Source organism: Convolutriloba macropyga, chromosome 11 (genome assembly GCF_964194025.1).
Source record: "Convolutriloba macropyga chromosome 11, txConMacr16.3, whole genome shotgun sequence".
NCBI classification, from domain to species: Eukaryota; Metazoa; Xenacoelomorpha; order Acoela; family Convolutidae; genus Convolutriloba; species Convolutriloba macropyga.
Genome location: NC_134478.1, coordinates 17,040,468 through 17,060,517, shown reverse-complemented (window position 1 = coordinate 17,060,517; position 20,050 = coordinate 17,040,468). Strand labels below are relative to the sequence as shown.

At 37.4% G+C, this 20,050-nt stretch overlaps 1 protein-coding gene across 1 annotated transcript in view; it reads left to right on the top strand.

Moving 5' to 3' along the window:
• LOC142349667 (uncharacterized) overlaps positions 1-20,050 on the top strand; it is a 138,544-nt gene that overhangs the window by 85,897 nt on the left and 32,597 nt on the right. Inside the window, exons 29-35 of the mRNA XM_075401390.1 lie at positions 949-1,138; positions 2,750-2,938; positions 6,307-6,522; positions 7,921-8,123; positions 8,510-8,735; positions 12,004-12,115; positions 14,503-14,762. Coding sequence (XP_075257505.1) covers positions 949-1,138; positions 2,750-2,938; positions 6,307-6,522; positions 7,921-8,123; positions 8,510-8,735; positions 12,004-12,115; positions 14,503-14,762 — 1,396 coding nt within the window. The remainder of the gene's footprint in view (positions 1-948; positions 1,139-2,749; positions 2,939-6,306; positions 6,523-7,920; positions 8,124-8,509; positions 8,736-12,003; positions 12,116-14,502; positions 14,763-20,050) is intronic.

Sequence of the window (20,050 nt, the reverse complement as noted above, 5' to 3'; positions counted from 1 at the left end):
AAAGCAAGCATTAGTTCCGGGCATGATACTAGTAAATAGTGTTTTAACTTACTGTGTTATTTTCAATTGAATTTGAAGTTGGTTTTAATGTTAAGCACAGTTAGAGTTGTGGTGCTCAAAAATGATGAAGGGAAAAAATAACAAAAAAATTTAGCATGCAATTTCAAATATTTTGTTCTTTTTAGGCCTCAAAATGGTTTGTCATGTTTCGAACATTGTCATGATCTCTATTTTGTGTTTGTGCTTTTAAAGATAAGAATGCTCAACATGTTAAATAAACAACATTCCTTTTTTAAAAGTTTACGATCGAGTAAAAATGGCGAGCAAATCAGGTAAACGTTTATGGGCCAAAATAAATGTATTGAGCACCAAAAGAAAAAGAAAAACCAGATACCTGGACAAAATTGGAACAAGCTACTAAAAATGTTCCTACTAGTTTAGATGAGAAATAAAATGTTCGGTCGCTCTATATTACAATTCTGAATTGCAAGAGCAACACCAAAACATGTGTTATCTATAAAAAAGCATCCCCGAAAGAAAGAGAAGGTTTGAACCTAACAAAACATGGTGCAAATTCGTTAGGTGCTACAATCAGGGATGCATTTTATTGATAACACATGTTTTGGTATTGCTCTTGTAATTCAGAATCATAATTTAGAGCGGCTGAACATTTTCTCTCTCATCTAAATTAGTAGGAAAATTTTTAGTGGCTTGTTCCAATTTTGTCCACGTATCTCGTTTTTCTTTTACTTTTGGTGCTCAATGCATTGACCAACTATGTTTCCAAAAAAGAAGGTGATTTATAACTTCACCATGTTTTGTTCGGTTTACGTCTTCTATTGCAAACTCATTTAGTTATTTTCAACTACGAAAGTTTTCAGTGGTTGGGCGTTTGAAAACTGGATCCAGGTGTTTTGCTAAATTGTGACAAGGTATATTTTTATCCAGACCTACACTCCACCATCTTCGCCAGACGCACCTGGTGTAGCACCCCCATTCGTGCAGTTGGGTGGAATTGAGTCGGGTGGCAGCTACACTGTGAAAGTGAGAACATACAAGACATGCTCAGTGACGTCATCAAGTGGAACCTCCAGTCAGATTTTCTACAGTGACAATGTTCACTCCACGGCTGTTGTGGGTATGTACCATAAGATGACTACTCTGAATCTAGCATTCTTGTTAACAGATCGATAGCTCTGACGATTATTTACCTTCTTTTTCATTGGATAATGACAATGAATGACAAGCTATTGGATAATATTAAATATTGATACATATCTGTTTAAAATATGAAATCGAAAACTATTCTTCTTTTTTGTAACAAAAATTTGGCAAGCTTGTTTTTTTTTACTTTTGAGTTCTATTAAATGACAAGTTATTACATGAGTCATTTACAATGAGTAATCACAGTTAGGCAATTTGCACAAAATCAGTATAGTTTTCGTATCTCCAAAATTTGCATGACATGCTGCAGTTCTTCGGTTAGGATCCCTGTGGCTTCAGATCTTGTTGATTCCATGCAACAATACTCACTATTTTTGAAATTTTTTTCCTATTTAAAATTTTGCTATCATTTAGGAACGCCCCTCCCCCCCCCCCCCCCCCCAAAAACAATATCTGCTATTTTTGCTAGCAGCGTATATATAAATTTTTAATTGCTCTCAAACGAAGATTGTTGCAATTATATTAGTACTGTTGGTCATTTTTAATGCGATTTTTCGCTTGACTGATTTTTTTTCTGACCCATTCGACTTTTCGTCCTCAAAAAGGGGATAAACAGGTAGCGCCCAGCGGGAATTAAGTTCTCTTAGAGCTTCTCAGCTCACTAGTCTCCAATTATAGGATTCACAGAAACTGTTTTGGAGACTTATACTTATGGTGTGAAAGGTGGTTCTGCGCACAGTTGCCCCCCCCCCCCCCCCCCCCCCCCTCACACTGTTGTAATCCAATGTCATAAGTATTCTAAGGCACAAATGGTGGAAGACGCATCGAGTTACACAAAAATTTGCTTTAATTATGAAAAAAAATAAATCATAAAGAACAGAAGTTTTGATGAGATCAGAGACACAGCCGGTTTCTGCTAATAGTTGAAGTTATTTTTTTCCTGTGTTTTGTTACGTTTGTGAATTATTTTTCGCTCTTGTACCAAGCTTTTTCATTTTTGTTCAAATCTTTGCGGACAGATTCATTTTGTTGGCAATTCTTGCAGCCATTATTTTGCAAGATTATGACAGAATTTTGCCAGACAGCCATTTGTCATCGCCCTGGGTGGGATCTTGATTTTTACCGGGATATTTTGCTCCTTTGCAAACTATTCAATTATGGCAAATCATTATTTAACAACACAATATAGAGCATTTTTTCATTTAAGAATGCATGCATCGGAAACTTGTTTTAGAACAATTTTTCTAGATGGAACCAGCTACAATAAATCATCGCTGTTACGCACCATAATCCTTATGCAAAACTGAAATATAAAAGTGAACTGTGGCAGTTTTGATTACCCCTAAAGATGCATTTGATATAGTTTAACACCTCATAAGGGACTTAGCAAAGTTGATTTGAACTCACATTGCTTAATTGAACAATTTTTATTTTGTTAAACAGCCCTTCGATGAGCTGCCATTTTTTGACATGGCAGTTGAATCAGGAATCAAATCAATTGCTAAAAGAGAAAGTATTATTTGAATATAAATTTGATACTCAATGGATCCCTGGATCTAAAATTTTCCCCTTATGTTACTTCTAGGAGCTCACCCCGTAATCAGCATAGATGCACAGTCCATATCTCAGACTGAGATCCAGTTGACCTTCGATGCCCTGTCAAGCCAAGTGGAATCTGGCACCACTTTCACAATTCAGAGACACGATTCTGCAGGTGCTGTTTCAACACCCTTCCAAGATGTCACGTTGGATGAACTGCCTCTGAGAGATACAGGTAATGAGAGATACAAAAGGTCAATCCTTCCGTTGTAATTGTTTGGCCTACGCAGTAGTGACTAAGCATGCAAAAATTTTCAATCTTTTGAGCTGCAAAACTAGCATGTTAAGGCATGGACAAATGAAAGAGCTTTGACAACCGCCTCCCCTCTCCCGACACCTGCCCCTTCCCGCACCCCCGCTGAAATATTATCACTTATCTTTGATACTTTAGCATTACAAGGAGGCTCGGTAATGTGCGATCGCACATAAGGTTCCGACCCCGCTCATCCACAATTTTGGCATAATGGTCTACCAAATGAGGAACAGATAGAAAAACACAAAAATTCAAGTATTTTTCAAAAAAACTGGCGTATGAACGAAAAGATAGCCTCCGAAGCAAATAACTCAGTGGAGTGATGATGCATTAAACTGCAAAAACGAACGGTGAAATCAAACAACAACAACAAACATTAATTACATCAAAAAATTTATGTCCGTTTTGAAAAACAACACTTAATAGAAACGTCAAAGTAGCGTCAGATAGAACTGAAAATAAACAAAATAACTTGTAATTCACCAGAAAAAAATGGTTATTCACCAGTTCATAATAAGGCTTGGTAAAAATTAGACAAAAAAAGAACAGAAACTTTAAATAAAAAAACAATTAACTTCAAAGTAATGAAAACCATTAGGAATCAACTAATGTATCCCATAGGTTTACAATTACCAATTCGTCTATAGAAGGGAATTAAGAACTCTCGGTATTCAATTTTTTAAGCAGTTACAAAAAGAACAACAAATAGACAACAAACAAAAAATCAATTAAAACTTGCCAGAAAAGGCTTTGGAAGCCGTAAAGCCATACTTCGGCCCCCAAAATATGTTCAATTGCACCGTCATCGAACACCGATATTGTATTATGTGACCGCTCATTAATGAAACTAAGTAACAATTAGACAAAAAAGAAAAAAATGCAAAATTATGTAATACTTTTTTTTTCGAACAAAAATTATTTAAGCCATTAATTACATTATGAAAAATTTGAACAGGTTCGTCCATTCTTCCAAAGGAAGCCCTTGAGACCTGCAATTATCCAAAATATGTCTTACGTCTACAAAAAGAACGTCAAATATGACAAAAATCAAAAAAATTCATTCTTTTTTTTTGTGAAAAACCCGCGTAGAAGCCAGTAAGGTCATAACGAATTCTCTTAAAATATTAGATTTTGTGACACCAATCCTTTTTGAGACCTTCCCTGGAAATGTATTATGTGACCTCTCATTAATGAAACGTGGTAACAATTAGACAAAAAAGAAAAAAGCAAGATTATGTAATACTTGTTTTTATCGAAAAAAATTTATCTCCAAATACATGAAAGCAATTAATTACAAAATAAAAAAGGAATAGGTTAGTTTTTTTCCAAAGGAAACCTTCGAAACCTGCAATTATCCAGAACATGTCTTAAGTCCACAAAAAGACGTCAAATATGACAAAAGTCAAAAATTAATTTTCTTTTTTTGTTAAAAACCCGTGTCGAAGCCAGTAAAGTTATAACAAATTCTTTAAAAACATTAGATTTTGTGACACCAATACCTTTTGACACCTTCCCCTGATATAATAATGTCATCGTTAACCTTTAATAATCGAGACCAGGTAACAAACAGACAAAAAAGGAAGAAAATTGCGAAGTTGAAGTTTTTCCATTTTGGAAAACAATTGTTTTCAAAGTCATGAAAGCCGTCGTCTATCTATTAATATCAAAACATCGGCTCATCTACTCTTTCATGAAAAACCAATCCAACCGGATCATTGTACAGGAAATTAAATAAGACTAAAAGACAAAGTAAAAATGACAAATAAAGACAAAATTAAAAATTTCAATTAAATTCTCTGAGAAAGTATTGTCAAAGTGGTAAAGAACCACAATCTATATCTTTAAGAATTTAAATATTATCAACTGTGCGTTATTTTGAACTTAAAAAATATGATACATAAACTGCCAATAACGTGATAATTTGACAAATTTAGAAAACATGAAAATTGGGCAAGTACCTAAAATTGAAAAATAATTGTGAAATCTAGTAGTATCAAAGCCAGAACACCATAACTTAAGACGTAAAACCACAATAAAGACTAACTTTGAAATCAGCAGAAAGAAGGAGCACTCTTTGAATGCTGACACTAAGCTACAAGTTGACTAAATTAAGACAAAAGTGGAGGCAAAATTCAATAAGCCATTTTTTATTTAAAAATAAAAATATTTTATAAGTCAAAACGACCATAAGCTTTCAAGCACTCATCTAGAAAAATTTTTTTGGAGCTAATTCCGAAGCCAATAGGACCTATCACTAGTGAGCTTTAATTTGAAATGTTCTGTTATTTAATTAATATAAAAAAGAAATTTTTATATAAAAAACCGACTGATGACAATCCGAATTGTTTTTGGGATTGTAACGGTCCAAGATTGGTAAAAAACTAGTCCTGCTAATGATGATTGTCCAGTAGGAATATTAAGTTTTTCAAATGTCTTTGCTATAGATATTTTGTTCGTTAAAAATTCAAAAAAAATGCTGCGTTTTTGATAATCAACGAATAAAGTTAGCAAAAAACGGCAAAGTTTTAATTACAGAGCACTCTCAACGGAATTTGAAGTAGAATTAGCCCGCTTTTTAGTCTACAAAGATTGTGTTAGTGGTGTTTGGGGGGGCACTTCGTGCAAATTTAATCAGAGTTGACTAAAGAAACTTATTTCGTGCTGTTTTTGATGAAAAAGTCTGAATTTTGTGAAATATTTGCCCAAATTTGTGACAAAAAAAAAATTCAATGAAAATAGCCGACAATATTTTTTGTCTTTAAGTGTAACATCAACAACGTTTTTTTGAAAAATTTTATTAAATATTATCAAAATTGGCAAAATTTTAGTCAAAAATTCCGAAAAAAGGTGAATGAAATCAACGGAATTCACTCTATTTTCTCGAAAGTTTAAACCTCGATATCTCCCAAAAAAAATGAAAATCAAAAAAATCTTTTCGATTCCATATTCTACACTTTGGACAAGCTTTCTAATGATACCAGTCTCAACTCTCTACGATGAATATATTGATCGGCCAAAATTGACTGAACAAAAAAAACCCATTTGAGTATATAGTTCCTCCCCCCCCTCAAGAGGGGTCGGAACAATAATGGTTTTATTGTATTATGTGTGATCAGTCCCACCGTTTATTAGGCTTTGCCAACCATATTTATACAAAAGCGCTGTATTTTTAAAGGAAGACTTAAGAATTTTGTTTCCGAGGGAAACCAATTAAAAAATTCTGAAAAAAAAATCAGTTTTTCAATGAAGCGCATTCGAAAATGTTATTTGATTTTTATTTTCTTGTCTAGGCTTGACAGCAGCTAGTTTCTATTACTACACAATAAGTGCCCACTTACACAACATCACAACTGATGACGCAAGCAGGGAGGCACTGATTGAGGACTACCTTAACACTTCCCAGTCAATCAACACTTTCAATCTGGACTACCCAGGATCTCCCAACATTCCCTCTGCTGACAAATCTATCAGTTTCTACTACTTCAGGGAGAGATCTGCTTGCACGTGTTAGTCGCTTTCTTTGTCTATAATTTTTTCTAATTTTTTTCAATTCCCTGCGTAACAGAAGCTCTAAAAGTATACGGAAGTAGCGATAAAAAATATTATTTTAATTTATTTTGAGTACAAATTTGATTCAAATTTTGATACGAAGAAGATGGCACACGAAAATCACTCAAGAAAGGACTAGCAGAAAGCCGTTAGGCTTGTGTGATCCAGCCCTGGTAAACAGAGGTTAGTGAAAATAAAATAATTAACGAAACAAAAAATATTGCGGCTTTTTTACTTTGGCTTTAATAAGGCTTTTGGATTTAAAATAGTTAAAACTATCTGAAGATCAACATTATTTGCTCTTTAATAGCATAGAATAGTTAAATCAATTGGACAGTATTGGACAACATTTTAAACAATATACAAATACAATCAAGTTAGGCCACAAAATGGGCATAATAGCTCCTCAAACCTGTGCTCACTTATGCAAAAACATAGTGCTCTCTAACGAACTTTGGAACAACTACTGTAATAATGTGCTTCTTTTTATGCAAAATTATTGCTTGAACGTTCTTGTTTCGAATGTTCTTTTGCTCACTTGAGCAATTCGATGTTTGCCAATGGAACTTTACGAAACTGGTGAATTCTTAGGGCTTGAAGTCTTGGTAGCTTTCTCTGAAGAACTTCCATAGGTTTTAACTGTATGGTTAGCAACACATGTCCCCCAGCACGCTATTAAGGCAGAGTTGACGCGGCACAACAGTCACTTGTGGAAGGGCAATCACCTAATTATATCATTAATATCACTTGTTTTAAAGATTTCACTAGGTGCCCGCTCATTTATGCCGGACACGAAAGTCCGTCTTAGATGACAACCGAACAGTCTCTTACGCAGCTAAAACTACAATAGGAAACAGAATTCGACGTTTTAAAAGGCATTTTTGAATTTTATTAGGTTCCAAAATTACCTGCCCCCTTAGCCAGTGTGACTTACATCCCAAGCTTAAAGTAGCTACAACCGAAGGCAACCTCTCGCCTGTCGTTCGCACGCTATTCGTCCGACGGTTGTCGATTATGTTTGTCAAGCTAGTCGGTTTCTGCTTTCGTCATGATGAATGTTACCCTACATTTCTAAGTTTCTCAAATCTAAGATTGTCAGAATTATACCCAAATCTAAGCATCTCAACAAAATAGACAATAATGATTCGCCATAAAAGGTTTTGGACATTTGGAGCACAAGAAATCGCACTCCTTCTTCCTTAATGGTTTCTCTTCAACCTGGTCGCATATTTCTTGTTCAATATCAACCCGTGCCTCATTCAGCAGCCTGCGAGCAGACGCTAGTGATGAGCGGATTCAAATCTTGCAAGATTCTAGTAGTTACTTTTTATTATCGAATCTGCGTTTCTCTTCAGATCCTCCGAACCCTTCCTATGTCACCTCCCGAGACGAGGCACCCAACTCGTTCTCAATCACGTGGAACGTGGACAGTATGACGCATATTGGCATCGAGTGTGCACCCTGGAACAATTCGTATGGCATCTTTGGAACACATGCCTGTATTAATGTCACCCAAATAGTGTATTTGGACGGTGTGCTTCATGACACTTTGAGCAACGTGAGTTAATTTATCATTCAAGTTCACACTAGACTTCTAATACTCTCTACAAAAAGTAAAATGTGTCTTTTTAAAGCTTGCACTAGATTAAACTTGAATTTGCACTCTTACGATTTTTTGAAAGATAAATATAAGAGTAGTAATAAACAGTCTGATTTTGGTTTAAACAAACTTATTAAAACTAAACTCCTTCAGCTCTTTCTTTTTTGTCAACATTGGACTATTTCTCTGTTGATTTTAAAAGTCATTTGAAGCCATCTTTCTGAGTTTGTAGCGCAAATTTAGACTTCTTTTTGAATGGTCGTAGTGACCAGTTCAGTTTGATCGATTTGTTGACCATAAAAAAACCGAAAAATTATTCTCTGAGGTGAATTATGCTGTTGTAGGACTACACGTCCAAAACATACACCTACACCAACTTGGCCAACCCCAGAACCGCCTACTGGGCACAAGTTGCCGTTGCCCTGACGTGTCCGGACGATAAGATTTACCTGGACGTTGCGGAGTACATTGATATGGGCACTGCGAGGGCTGATCATGTCTCAAGCAACATTCTCTACAGTTACCAGAGTGAAACCAGCGATACATTCACTGGAACCACTGGCTATACTAGTAAGATTCAGTCAAACTAGCTAAAAGTTTCCTTAATTTTTATGTAAAGAAATATGTACAAAGCTCAAATGCGTAAAAGTGAAGCATGTTATTTTTATGAAGGGACTATAGTAGTCGTAATGAACGTTTATCTTTTTAATACGTCTAAATTATCAGTTGCAGATGATAATCGAACGACGATTTATCATAAGAACCAAAATATTGATTGAAATTAGAAATTTTACTTGCTTTTTTACTTTTTAATTTTTTTACTTGTTTAGGCAGCTACATCGAATGGATGTCGTTTCATATCTTGCCAAAACCAGCGCTAGTTGCCTATGTGCATAATAATTATGTTGCAGAAAGAATGTGATGAAAAATCAAAGCGAAGTGACCAATGTTCTATTGTTATGAATGTTTATCACACAAAGACAGGGAGGCTCGGTAATGTGCGATAGCACATAAGGTTCTGACCCCGCTCATCCACAATTTTTGGCATAATTGTCTACCAAATGAGGAACAGATAGAAAAATCCAAAAATTCAAGTAATTTTCAAAAAAATGGTTTATGAACGAGAAGATATTTCAGTGGAGCAAAAAGTGATGCATTAGATTGATGAGGTATGCCAATATTAAGAATGCGAGTTGCTCATCAATCAAAGGAACAACAACAAACATTAATTACATCAAAAACTTTATGTCCGTTTTAAAAACAAAACTTAAAAACAAAGTCAAAGTAGCCTCAGATAAAACTGAATTAAACAAAATAACTTGTAAAAGATAGGAGACCAGTCAATAACAAGGTTTGATAACAGTTAGACAATAAAGAACAAAACAGTAAAGATGAAAAATTCGCTTACTTTTTTAAACAATTAATTTCAAAGTAATGAAAACCATTAGAAATCAAAAAATATCCCATAGGTTGTTTACAATTTCCAATGCTTCTATGAAAGGGAATTAAGAAATGTCGGTATTCAATTTTTAATGCGGTTACAAAAAGAACATTAAATAGACAACAAACAAAAAATCAGTTAAAACTTGCATGGAAATACCTTCAAAGCCGTAAAGCCATACTTTGGCCCTCAAAATGTGTTCAATTGCGCCTTCTTCGAACACCGATAATGTTTTATCTGACCTCTTATTAATGAAACTAGGTAGCAAGTAGAAAAAAAGAAAAAGTCCAAATTAATTAAAAATTGCTTTTTTTTTCGAAAAAAATATCCAACGAGATGAAAGCCATTAATTACAAAATGAAATAATTAAATTGGTTTTTATTCTTCCAACGGAAGCCCTTGAGGCCTGCAATTATCCAGAATATGTCTTACGTCTACAAAAATAACGTCAAACATTACTTAAATCAAAAATTAATTTACTTTTTTTTGTGAAAAACCCATGTCGAAACCAGTGAAGTCATAACAAAATCCTTAGAAACTATAGATTTTTGATACCTTCTAAATACATTATTAATGTCTTTTTGGGCCTGTAATTAACGAGAGTAGGTAACAACCAGACAATAACAGGAACAAAATTGCAAAGTTAAAACGTGTTTTTTTTGGAAAACAATTGTTTTCAAAGTAGTGAAAACCATCAGCTATCTACTAATATCAGAACATAGACTCATCTATTATTCCATGAAAAGCCAATGAAACCGGGTCAATGTACAGGAAATTTTATACAACTAAAAAGACAAAATAAAAACGACAGTTAAAGACAAAACTAAAAAATTCTATTGAATTCTTCAAGAAAGTAGTGTCAAAGCCGTTAAAACCAGAATCTAAATCTTTTAGGATTATAAATTTATCATTTGCGCTATGTTTTGAACACCGATAATGTGATATATGAACTGTCATTAACGTGATAATGTGACAAAGCTATAAAATGTGAAAAATGGGCAATTACCTAAAAGTAAAAGAAAATGGGAAATCTAGTAGTATCAAAGCCAGGAAACCATAACTTAGGGCATAAAACCGAAATAAAGAATGAATTTGAACTCAGTAGAAAGAAGAAGCATTCTTTCATTGCTGACACTAAGTTACAATTTACCAAATAAAGAGAAAAAAGGAGGCAAAATTCAATAAGCCATTTTTTATTTAAAAATCAAAAGTTTTTGAAAGTCAAAACGATCATAAGCTTTCAAATAATAAACTAGACACACTAATTTTGAGCTAAATAGGAAATCAGTTGCATCTATCAATTGTGAGCTTTGATTTGAAATGTTCTGTTATTTAATTAATATAAAAATAGATCCATTTTTTATATAAAAGTCCGACTGATTACAATCCGAATTATTTTTGGATTGTAGCAGTCCAAGATTGGTCCAAAACTAGCCCTGCTAAAAGTGTTCCTCCGTTTAGAACACCTAATTATTCGAGTGTTATAGATTTAGATATTTTGTTAGTTAAAAAATCAAAAATAAATACCGCGTTTTTGATAATCAACGAGTAGAGTTAGCAAAAAGAGGCAAAGTTTTAATTACGGAGCACTCGCAACGGAAGTTGAAGTAGAAATAGCCCCTTTTGAGTCTATAAAGATTTTGTTAGTGGTGCTTGGGTGTGTACTTCCTGCAAATTTAATCAAAGTGAACTAAGGAAAATAAAGAATATTAGCCGAAAAAATTAAATAAAAATTTCCGAGAAAATATTTGGCTGTAAAAATAAAATCAACAACACTTTCTTTAAAAAATTTTAAAAAAATTTTGGCAAAATTGGCGCAATTTTAGTCGAAAAATGGCGAAAATTCCGAAAATGTGAATAAACTCAACGGAATTCACTCTATTTTCTCAAAAGTTTAAACCTCGATAACTCCCTGAAAAAACGTAAAAAAGTTTTTTTATTTCCATATTCTACGCTGGACAAGCTTTCTAATGAAAAGGTCTCAACTCTCTACAATGAATATATTGATCGGCCAAAATTGTCTGAAAAAAACCCATCTGAGTACATAGTTCCTCCCCCCTCAAGAAGGGTCGGAAAAACAAAGACTTTACTATTTTTGCCCCTTTACTGGGATATACGTGAGTGGAAAATTTTAGTCTTCATGAACAGATCATCAGAAAAACACAGCACTCATTGATTTTCGTGGGGAGTTTTTCTATGTGGAACCAGAAAAATTTTAGTTTTCTGCATGATCTCGTCAACCATTTTTTATAGTTAATATGAACATTTGTCCTCGGGTTAACATTTTCACTGCTCGGTGATAACTTCTGTTGACATAAGAGTAAACTGTTAATGTATAAATGTGTGCGTTACTTGTCGGTGACTGGTGTAACTTGGTGATTGTTGGTGTTTGTTTAGAGCCCTCTAACATCGCCCTGTTAAATGCGACAGTTGGGCAAAATGAGCCCACAAGTGAGATAGCAGTTTGGTTCAGTCAGGACGAGGCGGGACTACAGTACGAGGCTGTTATGTAAGTTTACTCATCAATACTGCAACATTGCAATTTGTTCCCAATTGTTAACTAGGTTTTGTTTTTTAACGACACAACAAAGTGCACAACAATGTAACAATTTTTGTCAACTAATGAGAGGGGGACAAGCAATCCAATATTTAGACAAAAAGATTGAGAACAGATTTGATATGACATTTCAAACTCCAGCGACAGCTACTACAGAGAGAGCATGTAGTGCTCTACCTTCGTCAAAATTGGGCATCGACAATAATTGGGTGTAATCGGCGTCAAATTAACGTGGTTTCAGGCTTTTGATAATCCTAATTATCGCCTATGATTTACCTAACTGTCTTGAGTAACCAAGGTGAATAATTCACAATCTTATGAAAAAAACTTTCTTCTCAAAAAAAGTTTAATGGCACACGAGGACTTTTTGGAAGTCTACTTTCTGATTTTATTATCCCGTTTGGACGTTACGCTAAGAGTTGGCATATGACGTCATTGATGTCATTCTTCTTCATTTGAAGATAGTTGAGATCTTTTCCATTTGTTCTCTGCCCAGCATAGTCGTAGCATCTTATTTATAACCTCAGAGCATACGGGCAATTTTTTGACATAATTATTTACTAGGTAATGACACTTCTTCATTACTCTCAAAGTTTCTAACAATTATATGAGTCCTGCGGTATTTTTCTTAATTCAACATTTTGCTTGTCTGATTTTTCGTCTGACTCTGTTGACTTTTGGTCCTCAAAAACGGGATAAATAGGTACCGCCCAGTGGGCATTAGGAATTTAGAGCCGTGCCGCTCGCTAGTCTCTAAGTATATGAATCTCCGAAACTGATTTGGTGACATGATATGGTGTGACGAGCGGTTCGTAGAGTTTGACGTCCCTCTTGATCCCATCCCACCACTGTACATTCGTCCACCCTTAACGCAGCTAACTCGACCTCCGGCGGTGCCCCCACTCCAACGTGCTTTTCCACCACGGCGCTCAGCGCACGCCCCTTCAATTAAGTAAAACATAGCGGGCTACTGACGAAGCCAACTGATCGCCAGTCGTTTGCGTGCAAATGATCCCACGTTAGTCGCTTATTTTTCTGTAACTGGGGCCGAATAAAATGAAAAAGTGAAACGAATGTTGTGTACTTTCAAGATGATCAAATTCTACCCAAAGTTCGGGTTATGATCTTCTGCTATTCTTATTGGAACTTTTAACCAGCATATGTTAGGGCCCGGTGCATATATTTCCACATTTCTTAAAAAGTTTCTTTCTTGGCAATTTTTGGGAGAAATCGTGTTAGGAACCCAAATAGGAAACTTAGGCTAGAGTCCAAAAGTTGTAGGTGATGGTAAGCATGCGCAAGTTCTTACTATTCCCTCGGGTGTTTTTGAGAAATTGCGGATTCATACTAGTCAAAAGGGTCGAAGAAAGAATAATAACGGGAAATTGGCGCCTGAATTGATCCGGAATATCCCCTGGAAAAAGCAAGAAACAAAATTCTTGTAGGAAACGCGATTTTTTTGCGGAATTGTGTGGCTTCTTAAACAGCACATCGAACGGCTGATTAAGGAGCCAACTGCGTGGCTCGCTAAACAGTCGATTGAGTGGCTCGCCGAAAACCTAAATTGATAGTCAAACTCAAGGAAGGAATAAAAATCTTGATAAACACGCTAGTTTGCGCTTGTGTACTGGTTTTTTCAAACAAAACTATGCCAAAGGCACTAGAACTACGTGTATAATTATGTATTACTTATTTTGATCCTAATGTCATTGTTTTCGTAATTGCTGATATTGTTCTCAGAGTATGGCATTTGAATTTAGAATCTTGTTATAAGTTTTTCTAAACAAAAATTGGGGAATTCGTTTCAGAAAGGAAATTTTGCACCAAAATAAAATGCGATATACAAGTAAAAACATTTTTTTTCTGCCATGGTTTTCCGGAAAACTGTGCAATAGAAGTTTTCCAGCAATAGAGGGAAGTTTTCTGTGCAATAGAAAATGTGGATATGTAGATGTAATAAGAAAAACAGGACTCCAAGTTGTAGGATTCGATGCTTCGGGAGTATACACTCAAATAAACTTAGTTTATGACTAAGAGGTGATAGCTTATATTAAAGAGAGTAAGCAAAGACTCTCGGAACTTGGACAAATTGGATCAGTGGAGAGCGCAGGCTTCCGATCATTTAAGAGGTTGTGGTGTTGCAAAAACTTTTATTTATTTCTAATCTATTTTTGGTACATTTTGTAATCATGATTAGAGGTTTGGGTTCTGCTAAACATCAAAGCATAACTAAAGGCCCAAACTTTGCTCTCAATGAATCACAATGGTGTTGTTATTGAATCAGCATAGGCAGTTAGTATTATCTCTAAGAAATCTGGATCTTCGGGGTTTTTTTTCAGCTCATGGACCGAGGACACTTCGATATCCCCTTTACACACCCACAGCTTTTCCATACAGGACACGACTCCCTACCTAGTGGTACAGGGTCTCTTCTCTGGCCAGTTGTACAGTGTGTCTGCCAGAGCATATTGGGTCATCAATGGCACCATCAATGTGTACGGGGACTATGCACCCACTGCCATCGAGTTGACTGGTAGCTATCCCCCACTTACCAACAATGGACAGACTGCGTATGGAGATCCTGTCTATGCTTGTACTTGTAAGTTAAAAATTCAATTTATATTGGTTAAAATAAAAAAGCTCCCGTTGATGCACTGTTAAATTCGATGATACAATGGAGAGTTTTTAATCAATCAAAATTTTCACTAAAAATAAAATTTTTATTCGGGAATCAACTTGGCAGGTCTATTTCAAGTCCAATATGAATAATGGACCTGAAATTATACTGAAACAGGACCACTTTAGATAGACTTAGTTTTTCGCTTAGTTAGTCTTGAAATAAATTTGGAGTCCTGTATGGGAAGCATGAAGTTAATTTATCGTGTCCTGATGGTCAAAGTAATTTCCGGGTAAGGTAAACAAAGTTCTGATAATTTGTCCACTATTTTTCGCTGAATTTGTTTTACAATACTTCTGTAGGTTATCTCTCATAATATTTAGTTTACTACGGTACGTTTTGTCAGCCACTTGAAGTGCCAATGTTTATCATCCGTGAAATACCTGACAACAAATTTTTGCAAGGAAATAATTCTTTCCTAACTCCTCGGCTAGAGCAGCTGAAACTTATTTTTCGCATTTTCGACTTTTATTATTTCTGCCTAATCGCAGTGAATGAGTTTTTTGTCTATTTTTCACCACATTTCAGACTGTTTTTATTGCAAGTTTATAAAGAGAGAGATCCCTGTAAACAGCTTCTAATATTTTATCTCCCCAATTGTTTCATCGTGTTACTTAGTTCAAATTTATTCAGTTCACATTCATCATTGCTGCGAAAGTCATATCTCTAACTTTAATTTTTTATGACTTTGGATGCCAAACCTTTTGCTTCACTGTCATGCGTCAGTTTCCTTGTGCCTCGCTTAAGTTTCATATTAAATGCGGATATAAACCACATCCTCCACTGTACGTTTTTTTATTTTACAACTTTCAACCCGATACAAGAACACACAAAATAATAAACTCAGTCGTTATTCAATACTTGTAAACAAGTCGCTGTCTCGGAAAGCAGACCAGACTTAAGAAAAGATAAAAAACTTCTGGCGCTCATGAGTGGACCCGAAGCACCAACCATTCGGTTAACAGCAAAAAAAGTGGTTTTCAGGACCACCCAAGGTTGCCAGAATTTGTATTCTTCGTTGCAAGTTACTAATTGAAAGTTGGTGTCAAATCTATCGCTAAATTGCTGATGTCTGCAGTGCAATCGACATGAACTTCCTCTTCGGCATCGACGGTACAATGTGCCGATAATATTAGACAGAGACACTATGTTCATGCAAGTTGGAATCAGAGACGACCATGATACGCTGCGTGTTTTGTGGAACGAAACTGGGGAAGAGAAAACACCCAAATACAGACGATTCATTTTTGGAGCAACTTGTTCTCTCGCCTCTGCAACTTTTGATTTGCAGGCCCACAGTGGCTCAGGAAGCAAAATGTAGCTGAGAAGTAAAACAATCTACCGTTTTGGAGTTTCAATTCAATCTTTTTGTATTATGTAGCGGACGATCAAAATCGGCTATAAATCATCATGAAGCAACTTATAAGTATTGGCGAACATAGCAACAAGTGAGACTCTAGACGGCAAGGTTTTTTGATGCTCTTTTTACTGGTTTTTTGTCTGATGTCATTGACGTCAGAATCAGTTCATAATCGATCAAAAATAGTCTAGAGAAACTAAAATTATTAAGCCGAAAACCACCTTAATCCCTACATATCATGGTTATATTTACTTAAAATTAGGTTATACGAACTTTTTCCGAACAATATACGTAAATTGGAACGATTTCTATGCGTTTTTAAATACTTGAATCTGATTGGTTAATATTCTCTCGCTTAGATTTATTTAGTTACTAACATCCTCCGGCCCAGAAGAAGATGCTGGAAGAATGGATACTAATTTCAAAAGCGGGCGAACGAGCGATCCGGAAGACGTGCGCAATACGGTGGAGCGTGCGACGCTGTCGGAACCGTAACGGAGTTCAGTTGTCCGAGCAGTAGGGTAGTAACCCCTTGGGTTGGTCTCTTCAACTACCCAAACCAAATCACTGGTCTTAAGGTGATGCTCGGCAGGCGTCTGATGCTTCGAACGTCGGTTCAGCGCCGGTACGTATTCTTTGATCCAATGAGACCAAATAGCGTTAGCGTATGACTGCGCGCGGGCATAACGCTTACGGTGATCAAACTCATCTACGCCAATTATGGACGGGAGACTACGTGCTTGGTTACCGAGGAGAAAGTGATTAGGTGTTAATGCACCTAGGTCGGACGGGTCGGCGCTTACGGGCGTTAATGGACGTGAATTAAGTGCTTGTTCGACCAGACAAAAAGTGGTACTTAAAACCTCATCTGTGAGGCGACGTGTTCCAAGGATTGTGTAAAGTACGCGCTTGAAACTACGTATTAGCCTCTCCCAGATGCCACCTTGGTGTGGCGCACTGGGTGGGTTGAACCTCCACTTGATGCCTTTTGTGGGCAAGTTCCACGGAGATGTTGGTGGTGTTCCACTTTTCGATGTTCTCGCGTAGTTCTTTTTCCGCGCCAACAAAGTTAGTGCCATTGTCTGACCAAATAATGGCTGGTGTACCCCGACGGGAGACGAACCGCTCCCCTCCCATTACACACGAGCTGGCGTCCATGGAAGGAAGGATTTCGACATGAACGGCACGAGTAGTTAAGCATGTGAAGAGGAAACCCCACCTCTTCTCGGTAGTCATACTTACAGTAACATAAAACGGGCCGAAGTAGTCGACCCCGGTGTTCGTGATGGGAGGAGACTGGTATGCGAGTCTTTCTACTGGGAGGTCAGCCATAATGGGTTGAATAGTGGCAGCGCGGAACATTCTGCACGTGACACAGTTGGATTTAATTGAACGCAGTGAGGATCGTAACTTAAGGATGGTATAACGTTCCTGTATTTTTGCCCTCAGGTAGTCAATACCTTGATGATGGTGTTTAACGTGGGTGTGCCTGAGGAACGACTTTACAAATGCATGGCGTGCGTCGAGAACGATAGGATGTTTTACATCAAAGTCAACTTCGACCAACCGTTTGATGCGGCCGACCGATCGGATTAGACGATTTGGCCCAATAAAAGAAGAAAATGGAGCAATACGGCTACTCCGTTAAACGGGTTTGTTTTCGAGGAGATCTTTTCTCTCTGCATGGAATGACTCCCCTTGGACAAGATACTGGAGATGACGCTCGGCTTCGTCAAGCTCTGTGGGGTCTATGATGCTACCATTGGCATTACGGTAACATTCTTGAGAAGGTAACAAGCGGAATGCATACGCTGTTATCCGTAGCAACTTCTGATAAGAACTGTACTTATCGAAGGGAATTAGTTGCGGGGGCGGTTCCTTAGTTGACTTAGTTACGGATGCGGCCAATGATGTATTGGTTTCGTCAGTTTCGTTAGTTACTATACCAAGCTTGATGTTTTTAACTACTTCGATGCTTGGTTCGAACGGGAATTCCTTGGTTCTTAAGAAATCTGGACCCCTCACCCAGCTACTTGATTGCAAAACCTCAGCGGACATACCACGAGTACCGGCATCTGCTGGATTATCGCGTGAGTCAACCTGGTTCCATTCGTCAACGCTAGTGTGTTCTAAAATTTCGCATAAGCGGTTTGCAACAAAAAGTGGCTGCTCGCTTGTGGAGTTGAGCCACTGCAAGACAGTAGTGCTGTCAGTCCACATATAAACTTTGTTGACATGCACAGTAAGGGCTCGACAGATATCTTGTTTCAACCGAGCGGCCAGTAAAGCAGTTTGCAGCTCTAGCTTTGGAATTGTCATCACCTTCATAAGTGCTACACGAGCTTTACCCAGAACAAATGCAAGCTCTGTTTTTGGCCCACTAGAAGTGTTTACTTGAGCTCGGAGAAATGCAACAGCGCTGAAGACCGCTTGGGAACTATCGCCAAACATGTGTAGTTCCAGGTGTTTAAAGTTTCCCGAAAAGTAGCTCCTTAGTATGGTGATTTCGGCAAGCTTGGGTAGCTCTACACTCCATTCGAGGAACTTTTCTACAGTGTCTTTTGGTAATTCTTCATCCCAGTGCTGCCCGCTGACACGCCAGATGTCCTTTAGTAACAATCGGGCACCAACAGTAAATGGTGCCACTAGGCCGATGGGATCAAACACCTTAGATACTAGGCTCAATACCAAGCGTTGTGTTAAAGACTTAGTTACTGTACTGGAGGTACCCCGACTCACAACTAGAGTATCATTGTTGTGATCCCATTTCAACCCAAGCACGTGCGAAGAATCCTCCTTAGATGATGCAATTACTTTTGGTTCGGTAGACTGAGTTGACCCATCAATTCGATCAGCCAGATTTGGTACATTGCTTTCAAACTTAGTAAGCTTGAACCCACCTAGATGGAGAAGATGCACCAACCCCTTCGATCTCTTGAGAGCCCTCTCAGGTGACTCCACCGAATCCAAGTAATCGTCCATGTAGAAGTTTTCTAGGACGGCTTTGGTTGCTTCCGGGTACTGATTAACATTGTCTCGGGCCGCGTGTTGCAGTGCATAATCAGCGCATGTGGGCGAGTCTTTAGCCCCGAATATATGGCGCGTGTATTGATACACTACAACGTTTGTTGTGGGGTCCTTACGCCACAAAAAACGCAATGATGGCTGGTCACAGTCAGGGACACCCACTTGGAGGAACATACCCTCGATATCTGCGGACGCGGCGAATTGATGTTGACGGAACCTAAGTAGTACGTGGATTAGGTTTTGGAGCAGGTCGGGGCCAGTGAGCAAAGATTTTTTCAAAGAAGTACCGTGGAATTTTGCTGCACCATTTAATACCCTACGCACTTTCCCCGGTTTAGTCGGGTTGATTACGGGATGATGTGGTAGGTACCACTCTTTATCGGACCGCTGCTCGACCTTGTGAGCATCAGGGACTGTAATCAAGTAACCTTTTTCCAAGTCTTCACGGATGGTTTTAGCATAATTTTCTTTCAATGATGTATCCCTCGAGAGCCGCTTTTCGAGAGACTTGAGTTGTACCAGTGATGAAAAGTAGTTATTCGGGAGCTGGACGTTGTCATCAGCCCATAACATACCGACATCGTATCTTTGGCCGTTATGGAAAGTTGTTGTTTCAAGTATTTCCTGCGCGCGAGCATCCGCTGCGGATCGTGGGTCAACTTGCTTGAACGGGCCGTACGATTCCATATCATACCAAGATTTAACCTGACAAGCTAATTCAAAATCCTGTTCAATATTGGCTTTGGAACACACCGAGACTAAACTTGAACTTGGCGGGAGTGGGCCACTTAAAACCCAACCTATGGGCAAGCGGACAGCGAAC